Raw genomic sequence first — 27,146 nt, 5'->3', positions numbered from 1 at the left:
CTGGGAGAGGGTGGATAGACTTGGATTGTTTTCTCTGGAGAATGATCAGCCATGATCACATTGAATGGTGGTGCTGGCTCGAAGGGCCGAATGGCCTCCTCCTGCACCTATTGTCTATTGTCTAACCGAAGCACCCGGAGAAAATCCATGTGGTCACAGGGGGAATGTACAAACTTGGTGAGGACAGCACTCGAGGTCAGGATGGAACCCGGGTCTCTGGCGCTATAAGGCAGCAACTCTACCGCTGCGCCACCGTGACGCCCTGTTCCATGTTCCATCATTAATTTTGGTAAAAAGCAAACAGGAATGTAGAGTATGTTTGAAATGGTGAGGGATTGAAATGTGCTGGTGCTCCGGGGGACTTGGGCATCGTCGTACAAACGATTATCATGGAGGCACAGCGTCAATTGATGGTCAGGATGAACGGTCACCAGGAGCGAAGCCAAATAGGCTGTCAGTCATTACAGAAGAGTCTGACTACTAGAGTGCCATATTGCTGCATTAGAGTGCACAAGTCTAGTTTCCTTGTGCCAGGAAGGGTATATGTGCTAGATAGGGAATGCAAAGAAGGGTCACCAAATTGATGGGAGTTTTGTTCCTTGAAAAAACAATAAGCTAACCAGGCTTATACTTCTAGACAGACACAAAGTGCTGGAGTAACACAATGGGTCAGGCAGGATCACTGGAGAAAAGGAATCGGTGATATTTCAGGTCAGAAACCCTTCTTCAGACTCAGAGATAGAGGTGGGGAGAGGGAAACAGGAGGCGAGAAGAGGCCAGAAGAAAACAGGGCTGGCAACAGATGAACTCAGGAAGGGTGGAGTCCACAATGGCCCATTGGTGGCTGCGGAAGATGTCCTCACAACAGGGATGCACAGATGCGATCAGTGGAACAGGTGGGACGACCAGGGTGGGGAGTTTGGAAGAATGGGAGGTAATCACATTAAAACATGCAAAATTATTTTGTGTAAGAAAAAAGAACCGCAGTTGCTGGTTTATACCGAAGATAGACACAAAATGGTGCTTTAATTCAGCAGTTCAGGCAGCATCTTAGTTTTTAGTTTAGAGGTACAGCGTGGAAACAGGCCCTTCAGCCCACTGAGTCCGCACCGACCAGCGATCCCCGCACATTAACACTACCCTACACACACCCGGGACAATTTTACACATACACCAAGCCAATTAACCTAAAAACCTGCACGTCTTTGGAGTGTGGGAGGAAACCGAAGATCTCGGAGACAACCCACGCAGGTCACGGGGAGAACGTACAAACTCCGTACAGACAGCGCCCGTAGTCGGAATCGAACCCGGGTTTCTACCTGCGCCGTAACTCTAAACTAAACTAAACTAAACTAAACTAAACTAAACTAAACCACTACCCTTTCCTTCCACGCCATTCCAGAGCACCACACGTTTCCCATGCACATCCCCAGACTACCACCCTATCCCTACACCGTCCCACACGACTTCCCTCTCCCCCCACACCACTCCACACAACAGTACCTGGTGTGGGGGGGAAAGGTGGCTGTCACTTTGATCTTATAGAGATGTACAAAATCATGAGAGCAATCGATCGGGTAGATGCACAGAGTCTCTTGCCCAGAGTAGGGGAATCGAGGACCAGAGGACATAGGTTCAAGGTGGAAGGGAAGAGATTTAATAGGAATCCGAGGGGTAACATTTTCACACAGAGGGTGGTGGGTGTATGGAACAAGCTGCCAGAGGAGGCAGTTGAGGCTGGGACTATCCCATCGTTGAAGAAACAGTTGGACAGGTACATGGATAGGACAGGTTTGATTTAGATTTAGATTTAGAGATACAGCGCAGAAACAGGCCCTTCGGCCCACCGGGTCCGCGCCGCACAGCGATCCCTGCACACTAACACGATCCTACACCCACTAGGGACAATTTTTACATTTGCCCAGCCAATTAACCTACATACCTGTACGTCTTTGGAGTGTGGGAGGAACCGAAGATCTCGGAGAAAACCCACGCAGGTCACGGGGAGAACGTACAAACTCCGTACAGACGGTGCCCGTAGTCAGGATCGAACCTGAGTCTCCGGCGCTGCATTCGCTGTAAGGCAGCAACTCTACCGCTGCGCCACCGTGCTGATTTTGGAGGGATATGGACCAAATGCAGGCAGGTGGGACTAGTGTAGCTGGGACGTTGTTGGCCGGTGTGGGCAAGTTGGGCCGAAGGGTCTGTTTCCACACTGTATCACTCAGACTCTATGACACTCATTCCCCCCACACCGTCTCACAGCTCCCCCAATACGCTCCCGCACAACTCCCCACACTGCCACCCAACACGAGCAGTCTTTCCTCACACATCTTCCCTACACTGCGACTCTTTCCCCCCACGCGCCACTACCACCCTTCCCTCCACACCGTCCCTCGCTACGGTCCTTCACCCCGCACCATTCCACACTGTCCCCTTTCCCCCACACCACCACCCTACCCCTCACACCCCCACTCTTTCCCCCCTCCGCACAACTATGCTTCCTCACACTGCCCCACTCTATCAGCCTCTCCCCTTCACACTTGCCCTCCACTCCTCCTCTGCCTGTAGGGGTGGCCAACTTTCTCACTCCCAAATAAGGGACAAAAGGTGACGTTACCGCCCCGCGCCCCACGTGACCTCATCCAGCCAGCGGCCACGTACTCCCGCTCCACCAATGGCGGCCACCCGGGCCGGGAGGCGGGTTGCTATGCAACCTCCGTTAGGCGGTGCCCGGGCCTTCGGTCCTACACTGTCAGGGCCTTCACTGTCGGGACCTACACTATCGGGGCCTACATTGTCCGGGCCTACACTGTCCGGGCCTACAGCACCCCCCGGGCCTAATACGGGGCAAGGGCGGTCCCGTACGTGACAAACCAATTTAGCCCAATATACGGGATGTCCTGGCTAATAAGGGGCAGTTGGCAACCCTATCTGCCTAAGCCTATCTCCCCCGAGGCCCACATACACCTCACTCTCCCCGGAGATGGCCACCTACCACCAGGTGGGGTGGTCAGACTCACCAGAGCAGCGGGGTGGGCCTGGATTGTTCCGCTCAAATGCTGGAGCTTCTCGTTCACCTGGTCCATTGAGCCAGTCACAAATACTGAAGAGAATTAGTTAAGCAAAAAAAAATTGACAAGGACAATTCACCCAAAATTTTTCAGCATCGGTCTGGCCAAACATCTCTCTGCTCAACAACATGTCACCACAACCTCCGCCAGTTCACTTCCAATGGTCAACCTCACATGCAGCAATGCGGGTGATAACTGTGCATGGTACAAACAGCTGGTATGGATGTGTAGGAAGGAACTGCAGATGCGTCGGTTTACACCGAAGATAGACATAAAATGCTGGAGTAATGCAGCGGGACAGGCAGCATCTCTTGAGAGAAGGAATGGGTGACGTTTCGGGTTCAGGCTCAGTGTGAAGAAGCGTCTCGACCCAAAACGTCACCCATTCCTTCTCTCCAGAGATGCTGCCTGTCCCGCTGAGTTACTCCAGCATTTTGTGTCTATCTTCAGCGGGTAGGGTCCTCACCCAGTCATACTGGCATCAGGTGCGATCGAGGCAGATGGGGTCAACATTGGGAGAAGGTGCAGGCTGATGAGTGAAGATTAGGTAGGCTTTGGACATGCACTGGCTGGTCAAAATATACAACTTTCTTTCAAAAACATTTGAAAAAAATTCCATCCTTTATAATTAATTACAGGGAGAGGGGTAAAAGGCAGATATAGATTTCTAACTTCCTCTTTTCTTACTTGTTGGACTTGCTTTGTCCTAATTTAAAAGGTTATCAAATGTATTTCTTGGATTTTGTTCCTCCGAGACCTCTCGCTGTTACTGTCCCAGTTATTGGGAGGGTAGTTGGAATTTTCTTCAAATGCTATCTTAGTTTAGATTAGTTTAGTTTAGAAATACAGCATGGAAACAGGCCCTTCAGCCCACTGAATCCAAGCAGCCCAATGATTACCCATTTACTAGTTCCATCATACACACTAGGTACAATTTGCAGAAGCCAATTAATCTACAAACCTGCACATCTTTGGAATGTGGGAGGAAACCAGAGCACTCGGAGAAAACTCTGAGAGCATGTACAAACTGCATATGGATAACATTCGTACCAGTGTCTCTGGTGCTGTAAGGCAGCAACTCTACCGCTGCTCCAGTGTGCTGCCATTTTGTTTTTTATCTCTTAGTTTTCAGATACTTGCTTATATATTTCCTCTTCTATTCACCTCTTACTGTTTGGGGCCTTTAGCACGCTCCCATCAATGGGACTTGCCTGTTTGGACCCATTTTGTTGACGTTTATTGTTGACGTTGTAATAATTTCCTTAATCGACATTACTACACCTTGTAGAAACAAAGAACTTAGGATGCTAGTTAATACGCAAAAGGGCTACAAAGTGCTAGAATAACTCAGCAGGTCAGGCAGCATCTCTGGAGAACATGGATCGATGACGTTTCAGGTCGAGACCCTTCTTCAGACTGCAGCTCCTTCTATCTAATGGCCGCCCCGAACTCCCACTGGGCAGCATTGGCCTACAGTTTCCCCTGCTAATCTCTACTCCATGTAGGGTGGCCAACTGTCCCGTATTAACCGGGACATCCCGTATTTTGGGCTAAATTGGTTTGCCCATAAGGGACCGCCCTTTTCCCGTATTAGGCCCGGGGTGCGCTGTTGGCCCACCGGCCAGGAGGCAGGTTGCTACGATGTTGAAAGACTGGAGCGACTAGGCTTCTATACACTGGAATTTAGAAGGATGAGAGGAGATCTTATCGAAACGTATAAGATTATTAAGGGGTTGGACAGGTTAGAGGCAGGAAACATGTTCTCAATGTTGGGGGAGTCCAGAACAAGGGGCCACAGTTTAAGAATAAGGGGTAGGCCATTTAGAACTGAGATGAGGAAAAACCTTTTCAGTCAGAGAGTTGTGAATCTGTGGAATTCTCTGCCTCAGAAGGCAGTGGAGGCCAATTCTCTGAATGCATTCAAGAGAGAGCTAGACAGAGCTCTTAAGGATAGCGGAGTCAGGGGGTATGGGGAGAAGGCAGGAACGGGGTACTGATTGTGATCAGCCATGATCACATTGAATGGCGGTGCTGGCTCGAAGGGCCGAATGGCCTCCTCCTGCACCTATTGTCTATTGTCTAACCTCTGTTAAGTGGCCGCTGTCGACCGAGACAGTGTAGGCTAACGGAGTGTTTGCCTAACGGATGTTGCGTAGCAATCTGCCTCCTGGCCCGGGCGGCCGCCATTGGTGGAGCGGGAGCACGTGGCCGCTGTCTGGGGTTACGTGGGGCGCGGGGCGGTGACGTCACCTTGTCCCGTAATTGTGAGTGAGATAGTTGGCACCCCTAACTCCACATTACAACACTAGCCACGACATCAGTCTTCACCCTCGCTCGGTTGACTGCCTTCATCGCAGAGGCTCCTCGCTCGCATGGTAGTGTAATTAGTTAACCACTGTCTAAAAACTTACCTTCTTTTTCTCTTTGTTTCCTCCTGCCCACCAAACTCATTCTTCTGCTTCCTGGCTTGGTTCCTAAACCCACCAACCTTCCATACCCAACTTTCCCTTTTGCCCTTCTGAAACTGTGGCCCGCAAAGTGGCACGGCGGTAGAGTTGCTGCCTCACAGAGCCAGAGACCGGGGGTTTGATCCTGACTACGGGTGCTGTCTGTACGGAGTTTGTACATTCTCCCTGTGACTGGTGGGTTTTCTCCGGGTGCTCCGGTTTCCTCCCACGCTCCAAAGACGTGCAGGTTTGTAGGTTAATTGGCTTGGGTGAAAAAGTAAATTGTCCCCAGTGTGTGTAGGACAGTGCTAGTGTAGATTGCTGGTTGGCGTAGACTCAGCACTGTATCTCTAAACTAAAAACTGAGAGGTTCCCAGCCCTTTGCTGAGTGAGTTTAAACCCTCCTCGACAGAAGTGTCAACCTCTCCACAAGGACCTTGGTCTGCTCCCGTCGACCACAGCCCACTTGGTTTGTGTGAGACACCACTGCCTCCCATAGAATGTCCCCCAGCGCCCTGCACCATCTATCAACAATGCGTTGTTAGTCTAATGTATTAAAGAATAATTATTTGCTTATGGATTTACAACTGTTTTTAAATACCAGGCAGGATCTTGCCCACACTTCACTCATTTCCTTGCCTACCACATTCTGAACCTTCAGCTAATCTGCACCCATCCCATGCCACTGCTCTTTGAGGGCACGGTGGCGCAGCGGTAGGGCTGCTGCCTTTCGGTGCCAGACACCTGGGTTCGATCCTGACCACGGGTGCTGTTAGTGTGGAGTTTATACATTCCTCATGTGAACGTGAGGGCTTTCACCAGGTGTTCTGGTTTTCTGTATACACTGGAATTTAGAAGGATGAGAGGGGATCTTATCGAAACGTATGAGATTATTAAGGGGTTGGACACGTTAGAGGCAGGAAACATGTTCCCAATGTTGGGGGAGTCCAGAACAAGGGGCCACCATTTAAGAATAAAGGGTAGGCCATTTAGAACGGAGATGAGGAAAAACTTTTTCAGTCAGAGAATTGTGAATCTGTGGAATTCTCTGCCTCAGAAAGCAGTGGAGGCCAATTCTCTGAATGCATTCAAGAGAGAGCTAGATAGAGCTCTTAAGGATAGCGGAGTCAGGGGGTATGGGGAGAAGGCAGGAACGGGGTACTGATTGAGAATGATCAGCCATGATCACATTGAATGGCGGTGCTGGCTCGAAGGGCCGAATGGCCTACTCCTGCACCTATTGTCTATTGTCTCCCACACTCCAAAGATGTGCCGGTTTGACATTTAATTGGCTTCTGTAAAAATTGCCCCTCGTGTGTAGGATGTGACAGTTAGATAGAGCTCTTAAAGATAGCGGAGTCAGGAGATATGGGGAGAAGGCGGGAACGGGGTACTGATTGTGAATGATCAGCCATGATCACATTGAATGGCGGTGCTGGCTCAAAGGGCCGAATGTCCTATTCCTGCACCTATTTTTCTAGTGTGATTAGGCTGTAGATCATTGAGCCTAATCACATAGGCTATATGATTACATATATGATTACTCTTTGTATCAGTACAAGAGGCAACATTCAGATGTCGGAGTGAGGAGTCTGATGAGTCCCTTCTCCATATAAAGTGGCTAGCATTTGCTGGGTTCTTCAGTAAGGGGCAGTGCAGCGGCGCAGCGGGTAGAGCTGCTGCCTCACAGCACCCAGAGAGTCGGGTGCTGCCTGGGTGCAGTTTGCGGGCCACCTCTACAAGGTGCGGGTCGGTCTGACCAGCACCTTGTAGAACCTCAGCACTACATCCCTGTTTTTGTATTCTAGTCCTCTCAAAATAAATGCAAGCGTTGCATTTGCCTTCCTTTGGCCCGTCGAGTCCACACTGTTTCCATGCTGTATAAGTTCATAAGTGACAGGAGCAGAATTAGGCTATATCCAGGCCTTTCACTATTCGTTAAGTTTCAATGAGGTCCCCCATCATCCAATAGACAATAGGTGCAGGAGGAGGCCATTCGGCCCCTCGAGCCAGCACCGCCATTCAATGTGATCATGGCTGATCATTCTCAATCAGTACCCCATTCCTGCCTTCTCCCCAAACCCCCTGACTCCGCTATCTTTAAGAGCTCTATCTAACTCTCTCTTCAATGCATTCAGAGAATTGGCCTCCACTGCCTTCTGAGGCAGAGAATTCCACAGATTCACAACTCTCTGACTGAAAAAGTTTTTCCTCATCTCCGTTCTAAATGGCCTACCCCTTATTCTTAAACTGTGGCCCCTTGTTCTGGACTCCCCCAACATTGGGAACATGTTTCCTGCCTCTAACGTGTCGAACACCTTAATAATCTTATACGTTTCGATAAGATCTCCTCTCATCCTTCTAAATTCCAGTGTATACAAGCTTAGTCGCTCCAGTCTTTCAACATATGTCAGTCCCGCCATTCCAGGAATCCCTTCTAAACTCCAGCGAGTACAGGCCCGGTGCTGTTAAACTCTCATCATTTGTTAGCCCATTCATTCCTGGGATCATTCTCGTAAACCTCCTGTGCTCGGCCATGATTGACTTGATAGGCCTTAAGCTCCTGTGGACCTTCTCCAGAGCCAGCACATCCTTCCTCAGATACGGTGCCCAAAATTGCTCACGATACTCCAAACTCGGTCTGACCAGCACATCAGCATTACATCCCGGTTTTTGTATTCTAGTCCTCTCAAAATAAATGCAAGCATTGCATTTGCCTTTCTTTCCCCTGCCGAGTCCACACTGTTTCCATGCTGTATAAGTTCATAAGTGATAGCAGAATTAGGCTATTCGGCCTATCAAGTCAATCATGGCCGATCTATCTTACCCTCTTAACCCCATTCTACCTTCTCCCCATAACCCCTGACACCTGTACTAATTAAGAATCTATCTCTGCCTTAAAAAACCCATTGACTTGGGTTCCACAGCCTTCTGTGACAGTGAATTCCACAGATTCACCACCCTCTGACAAAAGAAATTCATCCTCATCTCCTTCCTAAACGAACGTCCTTTAATTCTGAGGCCACTGGTCCTAGACTCTCCCACCAGTGGAAACATCCTCTCCACATCCACTATATCCAGGCCTTTCACTATTCGATAAATTTCAATGAGATCCCCCCTCATCCTTCTAAACTCCAGCGAGTACAGGCCCGGTGCTGTCAAACGCTCATCATTTGTTAGCCCATTCATTCCTGGGATCCTGTGGACCTTCTCCAGAGCCAGCACATCCTTCCTCAGATACGGTGCCCAAAATTGCTCACGATACTCCAAATTCGGTCTGACCAGCACCTTGTAGAACCTCAGCAATACATCCCTGTTTTTAGACAATAGACAATAGACCATAGGTGCATTCGGCCCTTCGAGCTAGCACCGCCAATCAATGTGATCATGGCTGATCATTCTCAATCAGTACCCCGTTCCTGCCTTCTCCCCATACCCCCTGACTCCGCTATCCTTGAGCTCTATCTAGCTCTCTCTTGAATGCATTCAGAGAATTGGCCTCCACTGCCTTCTGAGGCAGAGAATTCCACAGATTTACAACTCTCTGACTGAAAAAGTTTTTCCTCAACTCCGTTCTAAATGGCCTACCCCTTATTCTTAAACTGTGGCCCCTGGTTCTGGACTCCCCCAACACTGGGAACATGTTTCCTGCCTCTAACGTGTCCAACCCCTTAATAATCTTATACGTTTCAATAAGATCCCCTCTCATCATCTAAATTCCAGTGTAAACAAGCCTAGTCGCTCCAGTCTTTCAACATATGACAGTCCCGCCATTCCGGGAATTAACCTAGTAAACCTACGCTGCACGCCCTCAATGGCAAGAATATCCTTCTTCAAATTTGGAGACCAAAACTGCACACAGTACTCCAGGTGCGGTCTCACTAGGGCCCTGTACAACTGCAGAAGGACCTCTTTGCTCCTATACTCAACTCCTCTTGTTATGAAGGCCAACATTCCATTGGCTTTCTTCACTGCCTGCTGTACCTGCATGTTTCCTTTCAGTGACTGATGCACTAGGACACCCAGATCTCGTTGTACGTCCCCTTTTACTAACTTGACATCATTCAGATAATAATCTGCCTTCCTATTCTTACCACAAAAATGGATAACCTCACACTTATCCACATTAAACTGCATCTGCCATGCATCTGCCCACTTACACAACCTGTCCAAGTCACCCTGCAACCTCATAGCATCTTCCTCACAGTTCACACTACCACCCAGCTTTGTATAATCTGCAAATTTGCTAATGGTACTTTTAATCCCTTCCTCAGATACGGTGCCCAAAATTGCTCACAATACTCCAAATTCGGTCTGACCAGCACCTTGTAGAGCCTCAGCATTACATCCCTGTTTTTGTATTCTAGTCCTCTCAAAATAAATGCATGCATTGCATTTGCCTTCCTCACTACTGATATCTTTAAATCGATCAACTCACTTGACCTGGTCTTTTGTCCTTTCACACAAAATCCTGTTTGTCCTATCCATTCTTCCTACCAACTTCTCAGCAACGTAAAATTACATTTTATTTATTTCGCAGTTCTGACAAATGGTCCTAAATGGTCCTTGTAATATTAACTGATCCTCTTTGCCAAGGTTGTGCGTGACCTGCTCAATATCTTCAGCACTTCTTGTTTTTACATCTATTACCCAGGCTCACAATCGAGAATCATACAGGCCCTTCGGCCCAACTTGCCCACACCGGCCAACATGTCCCAGCTACACTAGTCCCACCTGCCTGCGTTTGGCCCATATCCCTCTAAACCTGTCCTGTCCATGTACCTGTCCAACTGTTTCTTAAACGTTGGGATAGTCCCAGCCTCAACTACCTCCTCCGGCAGCTCGTTCCAAACACCCACCACCCTTTGTGTGAAAAAGTTACCCCTCAGATTCCCATTAAGTCTTTTCCCCTTCACCGTGAACCTATGTCCTCTGGTCCTCAATTCCCCATATCTGCGCAAGCGTCTACCATTTTCAGTCAGAGAGTTGTAAATCTGTGGAAGTCTCTGCCTCAGAAGGCAGTGGAGGCCAGTTCTCTGGGTGCTTTCAAGAGGGAGCTAGATAGAGCTCTTAAAGATAGTGGAGTCAGGGGGTATGGGGAGAAGGCAGGAACAGGGTACTGATTGTGAATGATCAGCCATGATCACATTGAATGGCGGTGCTGGCTCGAAGGGCCGAATGACCTACTCCTGCACCTATTGTCTATACCCGATGATCTTATCGAAACATATAAGATTATTAAGGACAAACTTTTTCAGTCAGAGAGTTGTAAATCTGTGGAATTCACTGCCTCAGAAGGCAGTCTCTCCAAGTCTCTGAACGCATTCAAGAGAGAGCTAGATAGAGCTCTTAAGGATAGCGGAGTCAGGGGGTCTGAAGGCAGGAGCGGGGTACTGATTGAGAATGATCAGCCATGATCACATTGAATGGTGGTGCTGGCTTGAAGGGCCAAATGGCCTACTCCTGTACCTATTGTCTATTCCTCTATAAGATCACCCCTCATTGTCAATCTTCAAGGTTTATTCACAGGAAGGTGTTCAGCACAGAAGCGCTCTCTCAGTGCCCCGCCGAAGTGTGGCAAGATACAACCCAACCACAAACCCTGGGAATGCCGTGAGCAACATGTCCCTGGTTTCTGCGCTGCCCTGTCCCCTCCAACGACCTCTCGCACCTGCCAGGTTCATCAATAGAAGGATGCATGCAGGTAACTTCACCATGTGCTGCTGCAGCTGACGTCTCTGCTTGGCCGCCACCTCCAGCGGTACATTCAGATCCTCCTCATAGATTTCAAAGCGCGTGAGGTCACAGTTAATGTCGGCCATCGTGCCTCTTCTCCCGAATACACTGGGAGACGGGAACAAAGACTTGCTTAGGCTCAGCGTAGGTCGACTGTTGCACAGTTTGTGTGGGGGTTGAACGTGTGAAGGGTGAGGTGGAAGGGGGAAGGTGTGAGTGACTCGGTTGCTGAAGGGCAAGGTTGGGCTTTGTTTTCCACTTCTTCTCCCTTCATCTTTCTTGTTCTATATCCATCACCCACACGAAGATCCATTTTGTCTCCCTTATCAATCACTCACAGAACCTCGCCCTCAGTCTCACTCGTTCCCTCTACCACTCCAGCCAATCTTCTCCAATCTCCTTCCTCCCTTTTGCTGTCCCCATCTAAATTTCTGCATCTCCAGCCCCCTCCGTTTTTTCCTCACTGCCCACCCCACCCATCCCTCCGCTCCCTGCCCACCCCTCATCGCCATTTTTTCTTCCTTCCTCCCCTCCTCTTTCGTTCCCCACTCACCCCCTAATTACTCCTCATTCATGTCTTTCCACCCACACTCCCACTCATCTCCTCCCAACCAGACTCCCTTCCTCCCTCCTTCCTCCACTCTCTCCCTCCCTGCCTCCTCCCCCTCTTTGCCCCCTTCTCTCATCCTGCCTCCCCTTCTCTCCCCCTCCCTTTTCTCTGCCTCCCTCTCCTCTCTCTCACGCCTTTCTCCCCTGCCCCTCCCTCTTCCTCCTCTCTCCTTTCTGCCAACTCTCCCTTCTAGACAATAGATGCAAGAGTAGGCCATTCGGCCCTTCGAGCCAGCACCACCATTCAATGTGATCATGGCTGATCATTCTCAATCAGTACCCCGTTCCAGCCTTCTCCCCATACCCCCTGACTCCGCTATCCTTCAGAGCTCTATCTAGCTCTCTCTTGAATGCATTCAGAGAATTGGCCTCCACTGCCTTCTGAGGCAGAGAATTCCACAGATTTGCAACTCCTTTTTCCTCATCTCAGTTCTAAATGGCCGACCCCTTATTCTTAAACTGTGGCCCCTGGTTCTGGACTCCCCCAACATTGGGAACTTCTCTCCCTCCATCCCATTCTTTCCCTCTCTTCTCCCCTCATCTTCCTCCCTCATCCCTCCCCTTACCATCCTTCCCTCTCTCATCTCTCTTCTCTTTCCTTCCTTCCCTCTCATTCTCCCTTCTCTCCTCTGTTCTCCCTCGCTCCCTCCCTGCTTCATTTCCTTCTCTCTCTCTCTCCCTCCTCTCCTCTTTTCTCTCCCTCCATCTCCCCCCTTCCTCTCACTCCCTCTCCGCCTCTCTCTCACTCATTCTCTCCCTCTCTCTCTCTCCCACCCTGCCTCTCTCGCTCTCTCTCTGTCCCTCTCCCTCCATCTCCTTCCCCCCTCTCTCTCCTCCCTGCTTCCTCTCCCTCTCTCTCTGTCCCTCTCTCTCTGTCAATCTCTCCCTCTCCCTCTCTCTCTCTCCCACCCTGCCTCTCTCGCTCTCTCTCTGTCCCTCTCCCTCCATCTCCTTCCCCCCTCTCTCTCTCCTCCCTGCTTCCTCTCCCTCTCTCTCTGTCCCTCTCTCTCTGTCAATCTCTCTCTCTCTCTGTCAATCTCTCCCTCTCCCTCTCTCTCTCTCTCTCTCTCCCTCTCTTTCTCTCTCCTCTCTCTCCCTCCTCTCTCCCTCTCCCTCTCTGTCTCTCTCACCCTCTCTGGGTCACGTGTGCGGCGCGGCCGTTGCCGTGGGGACGGGGCGCGCGCGTGTGACGCGGCGGCGGAAGGGGCGCCTGAGGCCTCGCGCCCCCTGGACACGGACACGGGCACCAACCGCCGGTGCGGGGAGAGAGGGGGGAGGGGAGAGGGGGGGGAGGGGAGAGGGGGGGGGAGAGAGAGGGGGGGAGGGAGGGGGAGGGAGAGAGAGGGGGGGGAGGGAGGGGGAGGGAGAGAGAGGGGGGGAGGGAGGGGGAGGGAGAGAGAGGGGGGGAGGGAGGGGGAGGGAGAGAGAGGGGGAGGGAGAGAGAGGGGGGGAGGGAGGGGGAGGGAGAGAGAGGGGGGGAGGGAGGGGGAGGGAGAGAGAGGGGGGGAGGGAGGGGGAGGGAGAGAGAGGGGGGGAGGGAGAGAGAGGGGGGGAGAGGGGGAGGGGAGAGGGGATAGTGGGAGAGTGAGAGAGGGAGGAAGAGAGAGTGGGAAAGGGAGGGGGGGAAAGAGGGGGGGGAGGGGGGGAGAGAGGGGGAGGGGGAAAGAGAGGGAGGGGGAGGGAGGGGGAGGGGGGAGAGGGGGAGGGGGAGGGGGGAGAGGGGGAGGGGGAGAGGGGGAGGGGGGAGAGGGGGAGGAGGAAAGAGAGGGAGGGGAGAGAGAGCGGGGGAAGAGATAGGGGGGAAGAGGGAGGGGGAGATGGAGGGGGAAGAGAGGGAGAGGGAGGGGGAGATGGAGGGGGAAGAGAGGGAGAGGGAGGGGGAGATGGAGGGGGAAGAGAGGGAGAGGGAGGGGGAAGAGAGGGGGGGAGAGAGGGGGTGCGAGAGGGGGGTGCGAGGGGGAGAAGAGGGGAAAAGAAGTGAGGGAGGAGGGAGGGACAGAAGTGGGAGGAGAGTTAGAGAGGAGAGAAGAGAGGGGATAGTGGGAGAGGAGAGAGGGAGGGGAGAGGAGGGACAGGTGAGAGGAGAGAGGGGGGCAGGAGAGAGGGAGAAGGGGTGAGGAGAGAGGGAGGGGTGAGAGGAGAGAGAGAGAGGGGAGGAGGGAGAGGAGAAAGGGTGTGAGGAGGGAGAGGGAGAATGGGGTGAGAGGAGGGAGGGAAAGGGTAAGAGAAGGAGGGAGGGGAGGAGAGAGGGGAGAAAGGGAGAAGGGGTGAGAGGAGAGACGGAGATGTAAGAAGAGATAGAGGGGAGGGGAGAGGGAGGGGTGAGAGGAGAGAAGGAGGGGTGAGGAGAGGGAGAAGGGGTGAGGGGAGAGAGGGAAAGAGGGGAGGAGAGAGGGAGAAGGGGAGAGGAGGGAGAGGGAGAAGGGGTGAGGGGAAGGGTGAGAAGGAGGGAGGGGAGAGGTAGAAAGAGTAGGGGAGGAGGGAGAGAACAGTCGGCGGAGGGAGTGGGGTTGAGGGAGGGACTATCTTTGGCTGATTGTCTACTTTATGCACGGGCAGGTTACAGTCTGACGTGGAGCCATGCCTCTGTTTGGGAATGTGTTTAGTCCGAAGAAAACACCACCTAGAAAGTCAGCTTCTCTTTCCAGTTTACACACGGTACGCTGGATTTGGGGCTTCCATCTTGTCAAGTCATGCCAGACCATACTAAAGTTCTGCCACATAGATCCTGGTGCCTTTAGTTATGGGGTCATACAGAACAGAAACAAGCCCTTCGGTCCAGCCCTTCTACACCAACCAAGATGCCCCATCTAAGCTAGTCCCATTTGCCAAACTTTTGGTCCATATTCCTCTAAACTTCACTTGTACCTCCTCCATCGTCATCTACTTGTTCAAGATGTGGACTCTTATACATCAGCGAGACCAAACGTAGACTGGGCAATTGTTTTGCTGAACACCTTCATTCAGTCCGCCTGAACCTACCTGATCTCCCGGTTGTTTTAACAGCATTTCATATTTTGCTTGGGCAGCTTACAGCCCAGTGGTATGAATATTAATTTCTCTAACTTCAAGTAACCCCGGCATTCTCTCTCTCTATCCCTCCCCGACCTAAGTCACACCAGCTTCTCGTTTTCACCCAACAAGCAGCTAACAATGTGTAGGAAGGAACTGCAGATGCTGGTTTAAACCGAAGATAGACACAAAAAGCTGGAGTCACTCAACAGGACAGGCAGCATCTTTGGAGAGAAGGAATGGGTGATGTTCGGGTGGGGATCCTTCTTCTTTAAACAACTGACAATGGCCTGTTAGCTCCATCATCGTTTCTGCATATCTTTCATGCGTTGTTCTTTATCTCTCTACATCATCGTCTATATCTCTTGTTTTCCCTTTTCCCTAACCAGTCTGAAGACGGGTCTTAACCTGAAACGTTCCTTCTCTCCAGAGATGCTGCCTGTCCCACATCTTGCCTGTTTGGTGTACAAAGGTCACCCATCAGGTTCCCATTAAATCTCCCCCCCCCCCAACCTTAAACCCATGTCCTTTGGTTCTCGTATTTCCCTATTCTGGGCAAAGGACTCTGTGCGTTTATATGATTGTTGAGGGTCAACGTTTTCCACACAGAGGGTGGTGAGTATGCGTAACGAGCTGCCAGAGGAGGAAGTTGAGGCAGGTACTATAACAGCATTGAAAATACACTTGGGACAGGTGCATGTATAAGAATGTTTGAGAGGGATATGGACCAAACGCAGGCAAGTGTAGATGGGGCATCTGTGTGAAAAAGTTGCCCCTCGGGTTTTGATTAAATCTTTCCCCTCTCACTTCAAACCTCTGCCCTCTAGTTCTTGATTCCCCCTACCATGGTGAAAAAGACTCTGTGCACATTGTGGTAACTATCGCCAGCAGGGCACGTGATGGAGTGGGAGGAGATTGAAGATGATTTGGTGCTCGTAGCTGAGTAGTGTTTGGAGGGAGCCCTTCTCTCCAGATCGGCAGATCTGACGAATGCACCATCAGTCGTTCTGTTTATCCAAGCCGGCACAGGCTGAAACAGTGCCCCTGTGGGAGTGGTGGTGGGATGAGGGAGCTTTGCCTCTGTTGGACTGCCGCCCAGTTCCAGTTTGTGGACACCTTCAGAAACCCCAGTGTAACCCTGTGACTCTTGTGTCACCTCTGTTTTGCAGCTGGATCGTGTGGCCCGGGAAGTTGAACTGGGGCTGGATCACGGCGCTCCTGCAATGAATATTGGAGGGCAGAGCCTGAAGTTTGACAATGGACAGTGGGTATCAGGTTTGTTGAACTGGTTTTTAAACATTAAAGCATTGCATTCCAAACTAATTGCAACAATATTCAGTTACAAGCACCAAATGATCTCTATTCATTCTTACTTCACCACTCACCTACACTAGGGGCAATTTACAGCGGCCGATTAACTTGTATGTTCTCCCTGTGACCCCATTAGGGGAAGCGCACGCAGTCACAGAGAGACAGTGTAAAACCGCCACACAGACAGCGGCCGAGGTCAGGATTGAACCTGAATTAGCACAACCGTGAGCAGCAGCTGTTGAACTGAATTAAATTGAAAGATTCAGTGTGGAAACTGGCCCTTCAGTCCACCGGGTCCATGCTGACCATCGATCACCTGTTCCCACTAGTCGATGTTATCCCACTTTCTCATCCGCTCCCAACACACACACACACACACACACACACACACACAAGGGACAATTTACAGACCAATTATTCTACAAAACCGCACGTCTTTGGGATGTGGGAGAAAACCGGAGCATCCCAGGGAAACCCAAACGGTCATCGGGACAACATGCAAACTCCACACGGGCAGCACCCGAGGCCAGGATCGAACTCGCGTCTCTGGCACTGTGAGGCAGTGTCTCTACCGGCTTCTAGCTGTACGATCAACACCACCACTAACTTTCACATCAAATTCCACTGAATGATTCTGAAGAAGGGTCTCGACCCGAAAAGTCACCCATTCTTTCTCTCCAGAGACGCTGCCTGTCCCGCTGAGTTACTCCAGCATTTTGTGTCTATCTTCGGTGTAAATCAGCATCTGCAGTTCCATGTGTAGTAAGGAACTCCAAATGCGGGTTTACACAAAGCTAGACAAAATGCTGGAGTCACTCGGGCATCTCTGGATAGAAGGAATGGGTGATGTCTCGGGTGGAGGCCAATTCTCTGGATACTTTCAAGAGAGAGCTATATAGAGCTCTTAATGATAGCGGAGTCAGGAGGTACGGGGAGAGGGCAGGAACGGGGTACTGATTGAGAATGATCACATTGGATGGTGGTGCTGGCTCGAAGGGCCGAATGGCCTACTCCTGTGTCTATTGTTGACACTCTTCTTCAGATTGAGCGTCGGGAGAGGGAGTTACAGAGATAAAGACGTGCAAGAGATCAAAAGAGATGCAGATTGAGGAAAATGTAGGATAGTCGATTGTTATCTCGGAGAAGGTGACGACAAAGCAAAGGGAGATATCGTCAGCAGTTGCATCCGACACAAATCATCCCTCTCCGTTCACACCCGGGTCGGCGTTGTGTGTAACGGTGAGCTTTGTCCATCCCGTGGCTTTGTTGTGCTTTAGAGTCTGCACGTGATGGCGGGCCGCACAAGGAGGTTCACCGCCTGAAGAGGCGCAACCAGCAGCTGGAGGAGGAGAACAATCTCCTGCGGCTGAAAATTGACATCCTGCTGGACATGGTGAGCGGCTGGTGGTGGGATCAGCGCGGGCACGAGGGGACCCTCTGCTTTTACTGGAGGAAGGCGGAGGGTGTGGGGGTGGGGAGTGTGTGGGGGTGGGCACGGTTGGCACAGTGTGGGGGTGGGCACGGTGTGGGGGTGGGGAGTGTGGGGGTGGGAAGTGTGTGGGGGTGGGGAGTGTGTGGGGGTGGGAAAGCAAGGTTGGTACAGTGTGGGTGGGGAATTTGGGGAGTGGGGGTGGGCACGATGTGAGGGTGGGGAGGGTGTGGGGGTGGGGAGTGTGCGGGCGGGGAGGGTGTGGGGGTGGGCACGGTTGACACAGTGGGGGTGGGCACGGTGTGGGGGTTGGCACAGTGGGGGTGGGCACGGTGTGAGTGTGGGGGTGGGGAGTGGGGGTGGGGTTGGGGAGTGGGGGTGGGGAGGGTGTGGGGCTGGGCACGGTTGGCAGTGGGGTTGGGCACGGTGTGGGGAGTGTGGGGGTGGGGAGTGTGTGGGTGGGGAGGGTGTGGGGAGTGTGGGCGGGGATGGGGAGTGTGCGGGTGGGGAGGGTGCGGGTGGGGAGGGTGTAGGGGGGGCAAGGTTGGCACAGTGTGAGGGTGGGGAGTGTGTGGGCGGGGTGGGGAGTGTGGGGGTGGGCAAGGCTGGCACAGTGTGGGGGTGGGGAGTGTGTGGTGGTGGGGAGGCAATTTACAAGAGAGTGGGGCAGGAGTGATTTAGGGGAGGTTGGAGGGTGGGGGTGAACATCAGGCAATTGGAGCTGAAGCGCATTGATCGGCCCCTCAACCTGCCCCGCCATTCAACATGATCATGGCTGATTTGCCCCAAGCTTCACCGCTGCTCTGCCAGTACCCATAGCCCTCAATCTCTTATGTGTAGCAAAGAACTGCAGATGCTGGTCCAAATCGAAGGCAGACACAAAATGCTGGAGCAAGGGATTAAAAGTACCATTAGCAAATTTGCAGATGATACAAAGCTGGGTGGCAGTGTGAACTGTGAGGAAGATGCTATGAGGTTGCAGGGTGACTTGGACAGGTTGTGTGAGTGGGCGGATGCATGGCAGATGCAGTTTAATGTGGATAAGTGTGAGAATAGGAAGGCAGAGTATTATCTGAATGGTGTCAAGTTAGGAAAAGGGGATGTACAATGAGATCTGGGTGTCCTAGTGCATCAGTCATTGAAAGGAAGCATGCAGGTACAGCAGGCAGTGAAGAAAGCCAATGGAATATAAGAAAATAACTGCAGATGCTGGTACAAATCGAAGGTATTTATTCACAAAATGCTGGAGTAACTCAGCAGGTCAGGCAGCATCTCGGGAGAGAAGGGGAATGGGTGACGTTTCGGGTCGAGACCCTTCTTCAGACTGTGGAATGTTGGCCTTCATAACAAGAGGAGTTGAGTATAGGAGCAAATAGGTCCTGCAGTTGTACAGGGCCCTAGTGAGGCCGCACCTCGAGTACTGTGTGCAGTTTTGGTCTCCAAATTTGAGGAAGGATATTCTTGCTATTGAGGGCGTGCAGCGTAGATTTACTAGGTTAATTCCCGGAATGGCGGGACTGTCGTATGTTGAAAGACTGGATCGACTCGGCTTGTATACACTGGAATTTAGAAGGATGAGAGGAGATCTTATCGAAACGTATTAAGGGGTTGGACACGTTAGAGGCAGGAAACATGTTCCCAATGTTGGGGGAGTCCAGAACCAGGGGCCACAGTTTAAGAATAAGGGGTAGGCCATTTAGAACTGAGATGAGGAAAAACGTTTTCAGTCAGAGAGTTGTAAATCTGTGGAATTCTCTGCCTCAGAAGGCAGTGGAGGCCAATTCTCTGGATGCATTCAAGAGAGAGCTAGATAGAGCTCTTAAGGATAGCGGAGTCAGGGGGTATGGGGAGAAGGCAGGAATGGGGTACTGATTGTGATCAGCCATGATCACATTGAATGGCAGTGCTGGCTCGAAGGGCCGAATGGCCTCCTCCTGCACCTATTGTCTATTGCCAGGCAGCGTCTCTGGAGAGAAGGAATGGGTGACGTTTCGGGTCGAGACGCTTCTTCACACTGAGTCTGAACCAGAAACGTCACCCATTCGTTCTCTCCAGAGACGCTGACTGTCCCGCTGAGTTGCTCCAGCATTTTGTGTCTGCCCTCAATCTCTTCATCGGTCATAAACCTAACAGCTTTCCCTTGAGGTAACCCCTGACGATCTAGCTTCTACAACCCATCTGGCTCGGGAATTCCAGATTTTCCACCCTCTTCAAAAATTTGCACATTTTCCCTGAGACCACGTGGGTTCTCTCCGGGTGCTCCGGTTTCCTGCCACATTCTAAAGATGTGCAGGTTTTGTAGGTTAATTGGCTTCTGTAAATTGCCGCTAATGTGTGTAGGATCGGGCTAGTGTACGCATGATCGCTGGTCAGCGCGGACTCAAAGCTGAAGGGCCGGTTTCCATCCTGTATCTCTAAAGTCTAAAGTAAAGACTAAAGATCACCCTCATTCTTCTCAAATCCAAAGAATATGAATCTATAATCCTCTAGATTATCTCTTGTTGAGTACAAATGGAGATAATCCTCTTATTTCAAGAATTAGCCATCAGTCCCATTTGCACTGTCTCTAATGCCAGTAAATCTTTTTTTAAAGAAGGCGACCTGAACAACATGCAGTACTCCAGGTGTGACAATAGACAATAGACAATAGGTGCAGGAGGAGGCCATTCGGCCCTTCGAGCCAGCACCGCCATTTAATGTGATCATGGCTGATCATTCTCAATCAGTATCCCGTTCCTGCCTTCTCCCCATACCCCCTGACTCCGCTATCCTTAAGAGCTCTATCCAGCTCTCTCTTGAATGCATTCAGAGAATTGGCCTCCACTGCCTTCTGAGGCAGAGAATTCCACAGATTCACAACTCTCTGACTGAAAAAGTTTTTCCTCATCTCAGTTCTAAATGGCCTACCCGTTATTCTTAAACTGTCGCCCCTTGTTCTGGACTCCCCCAACATTGGGAACATGTTTCCTGCCTCTAACGTGTCTAACCCCTTAATAATCTTATACGTTTCGATAAGATCTCTCATCCTTCTAAATTCCAGTGTCCTCACCAATACCTATAAAATTGTACCAAATATCCCAGTTTCTAACTCCAGCTCTCCTACAAGAAAGGCCAATGTGTGGCTTACCTTCTCTACCACCTACTGCATCTACCTGTCATCTCTACTGCATCTTAGTTTAGTTTAGAGATACAGCGCAGAAACAGGCACTTCGGCCCACCGGGTCCACGCTGACCAGCGATCCCCGCACATTAACACTATCCTACACCCACTAGGGACAATTTTTACATTTACCAAGCCGATTGACCTACAAACCTGCACGTCTTTGGAGTGTGGGAGGAAACACAAGGTCTAGGAGAAAACCCACGCAGGTCACGGGGAGAACGTACAAACTCCGTACAGACAGCACCCGTAGTCGGGATGGAATCCGGGTCTCCGGCGCTGCATTCGCTGTAAGGCAGCAACTCTACCGCTGCCCCACCGTGACCGCCCAATGTGTGCACAAGAACATCTCAATCCTTGTGAATGTTGCTCGCCAGCAAGCTCCCTTCATGTACGTAATGGGATGTGCAAAGCTGGCGGTGGGAGCGGTCTGCAAGAGTGGGATGTATTGGAGTGATTGTGAGGGGACTGTAAGGACCCCGGTGTGGGGAGGAGAACTCTGAGTCCACTGCCGCCACGTGAAAGCAGGGGGCAGGGATTGCTGGGGTCGGGACTATTGGGGTAGTTGGCATTGGAGGTGTGGGGTCGATGCTGGGCGGCTGGCAGCTCTGGCTTGACAGGATCTGTTTCTTGCAGCTGTCTGAAACCACAGCAGAATCCCACCTGATGGAGAAGGAGCTGGAGGAGCTGAAAACTCACAACCGCAGGAGGAAATGAGAGGGGGGGCTGCCGTGTGACTGCAGACCCGATGACAGAAGCACTCTGCTTTGGCGAGAGGGCAGAGGAAGGACAGCTGGTCAGCAGTGGGAATGGGTCGGCTTGCACGCGATACCTTCTGGGCATTCCCCCACACGCGCGCCCATCACGGCCTATCCTCACTCAGCCTCACAAAGCAGCGGCGCTGTGCAGCGGCCAAATGCTTCACCCAGCGGGGCAGAGTGGGGCTTTGAGAAGGTCGACAATGTTTTGCCACCACCTCCCTTTGTTTAGTCAGAAACCTCCCAACACAATGAATACTGGTTGGGCTTTGGGCACAGAGTACCCCACGTAATCGTGCCTCAAGCCTTCACAAGCCAGTCAAAGGCCAATTTCATTAAAAAAGGTTCTGATCTAATTAAAACAAACCCCAGTAGTCTAATACACAACCATCTTTGCCAACGAGCATTCATTCACCCTCTGGTGTTTGTTTCGAAGGTTTTCCGTTGATATTTGCCAGAGACAAGTAATCCATCTTTCCCTGAATCTCTGTTGTAAAAGGTACAACACGTGGACCCACCACTGTTTGTATCAGCTGGTCATCTTCTCACCTTCAAGCAGTCCACCTCCAGTATAACGCACAGTAGTGATGCTTTGGGTACAGAGTACCCCACATAATTATAGCTCAGGCCTTCAACGGCTAGTCGGCCCTTTTCATTAAAACGGTTCACCTCACTTTCTGCCTCTGAAATGAAGATATATTTTCTATTTTTGTATCTATTAATTTCATCCAAATTCTGCAACTGACTTTTTAGCTTTTGGCCCAGCCAAGCCTTTCCCTTCTGCTACACCTGCTGGGGTTTGCACAGAGGGGTTAGCGAATAAACCACGTGAGTACAAATGGTGCCTTGACTAGTGGGACTAGATGTTCCTAATGCCTTGCTGTTGCTGTGCGGTTAATGTTAAAGCGCGTGCTTGTGTTCCATCTCCTCTGCTTGGGTTGAACCATCTCCCAGCCATTACAAACACCTCTCTGCTTTCCCCTCTGTCATCATTGAGAAACTTGCTGCTGAATCGAACAGTGCAGTTTTCTCCTGTTTGCTTGTGGTCTGTTATTAGTGTGCCTTTTATTAGTGTGGTCTGCGGAATGAATTAACAGTCAAGCTGATTATTGGGTTGCTGAGGATGGGGCAGTATGTACGTTTTTACCGCTTTTTGTTTCTGTGTGTCTGTATTTATTTGTTTTAAATTAAAATGCTGTGATTTTTAATGCCCCCGTGTTGCCTCCTCCACTGTTTTTAATTCGGGAGTCATTCACGATGCTGGCGTGGAACGGTGTTGAAACTGGATTTGTGCAGGAGGTTGTGAACCATCCCGTACAGAGCCCTGAAGTCAATGAGCAAAATCATGTATACAAATTCATGAGAGGAATAGGTCGGGTCGATGCACAGTCTTTTATCCAGAGTAGGGGAATCGAGGACCAGAGGACATAGGTTCAAGGTGAAGGGGAAAAGATTTAATAGGAATCGGAGGGGTAACGTTTTCACTTAGAGGGTGGTGGGTGGAACAAGTTGCCAGAGGAGGTAGTTGAGGCAGGGACTATCCCATCATTTAAGAAACAGTTGGACAGGTACATGGATTGGACAGGTTTGGAGGGATATGGACCAAGCGCAGGCAAGTGGGACTAGGGTAGACAATAGACAATGGACAATAGGTGCAGGAGTAGGCCATTCAGCCCTTCGAGCGAGCACCGCCATTCAATGTGATCATGGCTGATCATTCTCAATCAGTACCCCGTTCCTGCTTTCTCCCCATACTCCCTGACTCCGCTATCCTTAAGAGCTTTATCTAGCTCTCTCTTGAATGTATTCAGAGAATTGGCCTCCACTGCCTTCTGAGGCAGAGAATTCCAGCTGGGACATTGTTGGCCGGTGTGGGCGAGTTGGGCCGTAGGGCCTGTTTCCTCAATGACTCTTATGAGTAATTTGGTTCAGGGCGGTAATGGTTCAGGTTGAAAGTTAACTGGCACACTGGGGCAACATGGTGGAGTTGCTGCCTTACAGAACAAGAGACCCAGGTTTCATCCTGAGTACGGGTGCTGTTTGTACGGAGTTTGTACGTTCTCACCGTGACAACGTGGGTTTTCTCTGTGATCATCGGTTTCCTCCCACACTCCAAACAGGTTTGTAGGTTAATTGGCTTGGTATAAATGTAAAATTGTCCCTAGTGTGTGTGTAGGGTAGTGTTAATGTGCGGGCGTCGCTGGTCGGTGTGGACTCGGTGGGCCGAAGGGTCTGTTTCCGCACTATATCTCTAGACAAAAACTAAAATTAAAAAACACTGAGAGAACTCCTTACTCAACAGTGGCATCATCGAACGTCCAACAATCAAACAAGGTTTCACGGTCAAGGTCAGTTTATTGTCACATGTACTTCACTTGCACTAGCACTTCATGTTTATTGTCAAATGTACTTCACTTCACATGTACTTCACTTGCATTAGTCCTGAAGTGTAGCTTGACTTAGGCCAGTAAGTTGCCTCTTCTGTGAATAACTTAGTTTAGTTTAGAGACACAGCGTAGAAACAGGCCCTTCAGCCTATCGAACCCGTGCCGACCAGCGATCCCCAAACAGTCTTTCCAGGTGAGACAGACGTTCACCTGCACCTCCTCCAACCTCATCTATTGCATCCGCTGCTCCAGATGTCAACTTATTTACATCGGCGAAACCAAACGCAGGCTCGGCGATCGCTTCGTTCAACACCTGCGCTCAGTCCGCACTAACCAATCTGATCTCCCGGTGGCTGAGCACTTCAACTCCCCCTCCCATTCCCAGTCTGACCTTTCTGTCATGGGCCTCCTCAAGTGCCATAGTGAGGCCCACCGGAAATTGGAGGAACAGCACCTCATATTTCGCCTGGGCAGTTTGCAGCCCAGTGGTATGAACATTGACTTCTCCAACTTTAGATAGTTCCTCTGTCCCTCTCTTCCCCTCCCCCTTCCCAGATCTCCCACTGTCTTCCTGTCTCCACCTATATCCTTCCTTTGTCCCGCCCCCCTGACATCAGTCTGAAGAAGGGTCTCGACCCGAAACGTCACCCATTCCTTCTCTCCTGAGATGCTGCCTGACCCGCTGAGTTACTCCAGCATTTTGTAAATAAATACCTTCGATCTGTACCAGCATCTGCAGTTATTTTCTTACACCACCCATACACTAGTTCTATTCAACGCACTAAGGGGAAATTTACAGAGGCCACTTAACCTACAAACCTCCGTGTCTTTGGAGTGTGGGAGGAAACCGAAGATCTCAGAGAAAACCCACGTGGAGAACGTACAAACTCCGTACAGACAGCAGCCTTAGTCAGGATCGATCTTGGTTCTCCAGTGCTGTAAGGCAACAACTCTACAGACTGCTGAACGTCAGAATGATATCCAATGGAACCATCATAGAATTATGGAATCAAGCTGGAATCAAGAGGAAGCCATTTTAATCGTGCAGCTACATAGCTTGGAAACAAGGCCTTTGTCCCACGTTGTCCACACTGCCCAAATTGGCATTCTGGGCTAGTCCAATTTGCTGGCATTTGGCCCATAGCCCTCTAAACACTTCCCATCTGCCCAAATGTGTAAAAGTCCATAGTGGCTCTTCAAATTCGGATAAGTGTTTTGAAGTTTTATGTATTACAATGTACAATAATATAGAAATCTAGAAGCATTAATTGTGTAGGAAGGTCTATATTTAGCATTAATAAAAAAATAACTGAACTAAAATTGAACTTCGATATATTTAGGAGAAATAGAGATAAGAAAGGAGACAGAACAGACGTGGTTGTAAAAAGGGTGATATACCCAACTACGGAGGGGAAAGGCAATACAGTTGTAATTTTAAAATAAAAAGGGTTTATTCCAATGGTCAGTGAGTATCAGAAATTGCCACATTGCAGGAAGGAAATGGAAAAGCCTGAGATGAAATAACAGAATTATTGTTCTGGGGGATTTTAATTATCCCGCACGTTGATTTGGACAGTGAGGGGAAACAAATGGAATTCTGAAACTCCATACAGAACACAGGTCCTGGATATTAGTCAACTCACAAAGGTTGACACAAATAACTGGAGTAACTCAGTGGGTCAGGCAGCATCTCTGGAGAAAAGGAATAGGTGACGTTTCGGGTCGAAACCCTTCTTCGGTCAGTCTGTAAAAGGGTCTCGACTCGAAACGTCACCATTATCTGAATGGTGTCAAGTTAGGAAAAGGGGACACACAACGAGATCTGGGTGTCCTAGTGCATCAGTCAATGAAAGGAAGCATGCAGGTACAGCAGGCAGTGAAGAAAGCCAATGGAATGTTGGCCTTCATAACAAGAGGAGTTGAGTATAGGAGCAAAGAGATCCTTCTGCAGTTGTACAGGGCCCTAGTGAGACCGCACCTGGAGTACTGTGTGCAGTTTTGGTCTCCAAATTTGAGGAAGGATATTCTTGCTATTGAGGACGTGGCAGTGTAGGTTTACTAGGTTAATTCCCGGAATGGCGGGACTGTCATATGTTGAAAGACTGGAGCGACTAGGCTTGTATACACTGGAATTTAGAAGGATGAGAGGAGATCTTATTGAAACGTATAAGATTATTAAGGGGTTGGACACGTTAGAGGCAGGAAACATGTTCCCAATGTTGGGGGAGTCCAGAACAAGGGGCCACAGTTTAAGAATAAGGGGTAGGCCATTTAGAACTGAGATGACGAAAAACCTTTTATGTCAGAGAGTTGTGAATCAGGAATTCTCTACCTCAGAAGGCAGTGGCCAATTCTCTGAATGCATTCAAGAGAGAGCTAGATAGAGCTCTTAAGGATAGCGGAGTCAGGGGGTATGGGGAGAAGGCAGGAACGGGGTACTGATTGAGAATGATCAGCCATGATCACATTGAATGGCGGTGCTGGCTCGAAGGGCCGAATGGCCTCCTCCTGCACCTATTATCTATTGTCTATTGACCTGCTTATGGTGAAATCCATCAGATGACAGAACTAAACAGATAACTTTCAGATGGGCACATGGATATGCAGGGAATGAAGCGATATGGATCACGTTCAGGCAGAGGACTTTAGTTTAACTTGGTGCCATGTACAGGTTGGACATTGTGGGCTGAAGGGCCTGGCCCTGTTCTGTACTGTTCTTTGTAAATGAGGATTTGAGAGTCATGAGCATAATTTACAGATCTATCCAGGACAAGGAATCCGCACCAACACACAAAGAATTCCAAAGACGTACAGGTTTGTAGGTTAATTGGCTTGGTAAAATTGTAAATTGTCCCGAGTGTGACAATAGACAATAGGTGCAGGAGGAGGCCATTCAGCCCTTCGAGCCAGCACCGCCATTCAATGTGATCATGGCTGATCATCCACAGTGTCTAACTCAAACATGCCATATACAGTGTGTATAGGATAGTGTTAGTGTGCGGGGATCGCTGGTCGGTGGGCCGAAGGGCATGTTTCTGTGCTGTATCTCGATACTAAACTAAACTAAAACGAAAATTGATGAGGGCAGACTTTGAGCAGTGAGTGAAGTAGCTGAGGTGAGGTGAGGTGATGTGTGTGCTGGCTTGGAGGAAGATACTGTTTTTCATTAACCCAGCATGCCTTGAAGCAGCTTTCAGCATTAAAGACACATTGCTGGAGTAAC

The 27,146-nt window shown here is 50.3% G+C and overlaps 2 protein-coding genes across 3 annotated transcripts in view; one reads left to right on the top strand and one right to left on the bottom strand.

The window, feature by feature from the left end:
* LOC144611492 (protein FAM227A-like) overlaps window positions 1-24,847 on the bottom strand; it is an 86,119-nt gene extending 61,272 nt beyond the window's left edge. Inside the window, exons 1-3 of one of the 2 annotated variants that reach the window (XM_078430622.1) lie at window positions 24,743-24,847; window positions 11,220-11,365; window positions 3,024-3,106 (exon numbers count right to left, since the gene is read on the bottom strand). In XM_078430622.1, the coding sequence (XP_078286748.1) occupies window positions 3,024-3,106; window positions 11,220-11,343 (207 nt within the window). In that variant the 5' untranslated portion in view covers window positions 11,344-11,365; window positions 24,743-24,847. Of the gene's footprint in view, window positions 1-3,023; window positions 3,107-11,219; window positions 11,621-24,742 lie in introns of those variants that run through there. The other variant, XM_078430623.1, reaches the window with a different exon arrangement.
* On the top strand, window positions 13,019-22,744 carry cby1 (chibby 1, beta catenin antagonist). The gene is made up of 5 exons (XM_078430391.1): window positions 13,019-13,122; window positions 14,426-14,524; window positions 16,048-16,153; window positions 17,467-17,582; window positions 21,415-22,744. The coding sequence occupies exons 2-5, from the start codon at window positions 14,447-14,449 to the stop codon at window positions 21,493-21,495; spliced, it is 381 nt and encodes a 126-aa protein (XP_078286517.1). The 5' UTR covers window positions 13,019-13,122; window positions 14,426-14,446; the 3' UTR covers window positions 21,496-22,744.
* Window positions 24,848-27,146: the final 2,299 nt, after the last annotated feature.

The sequence above is a fragment of the Rhinoraja longicauda genome, chromosome 40, assembly GCF_053455715.1.
Source record: "Rhinoraja longicauda isolate Sanriku21f chromosome 40, sRhiLon1.1, whole genome shotgun sequence".
NCBI lineage: Eukaryota > Metazoa > Chordata > Chondrichthyes > Rajiformes > Arhynchobatidae > Rhinoraja > Rhinoraja longicauda.
This window is presented reverse-complemented; position numbering and strand designations above follow the sequence as displayed.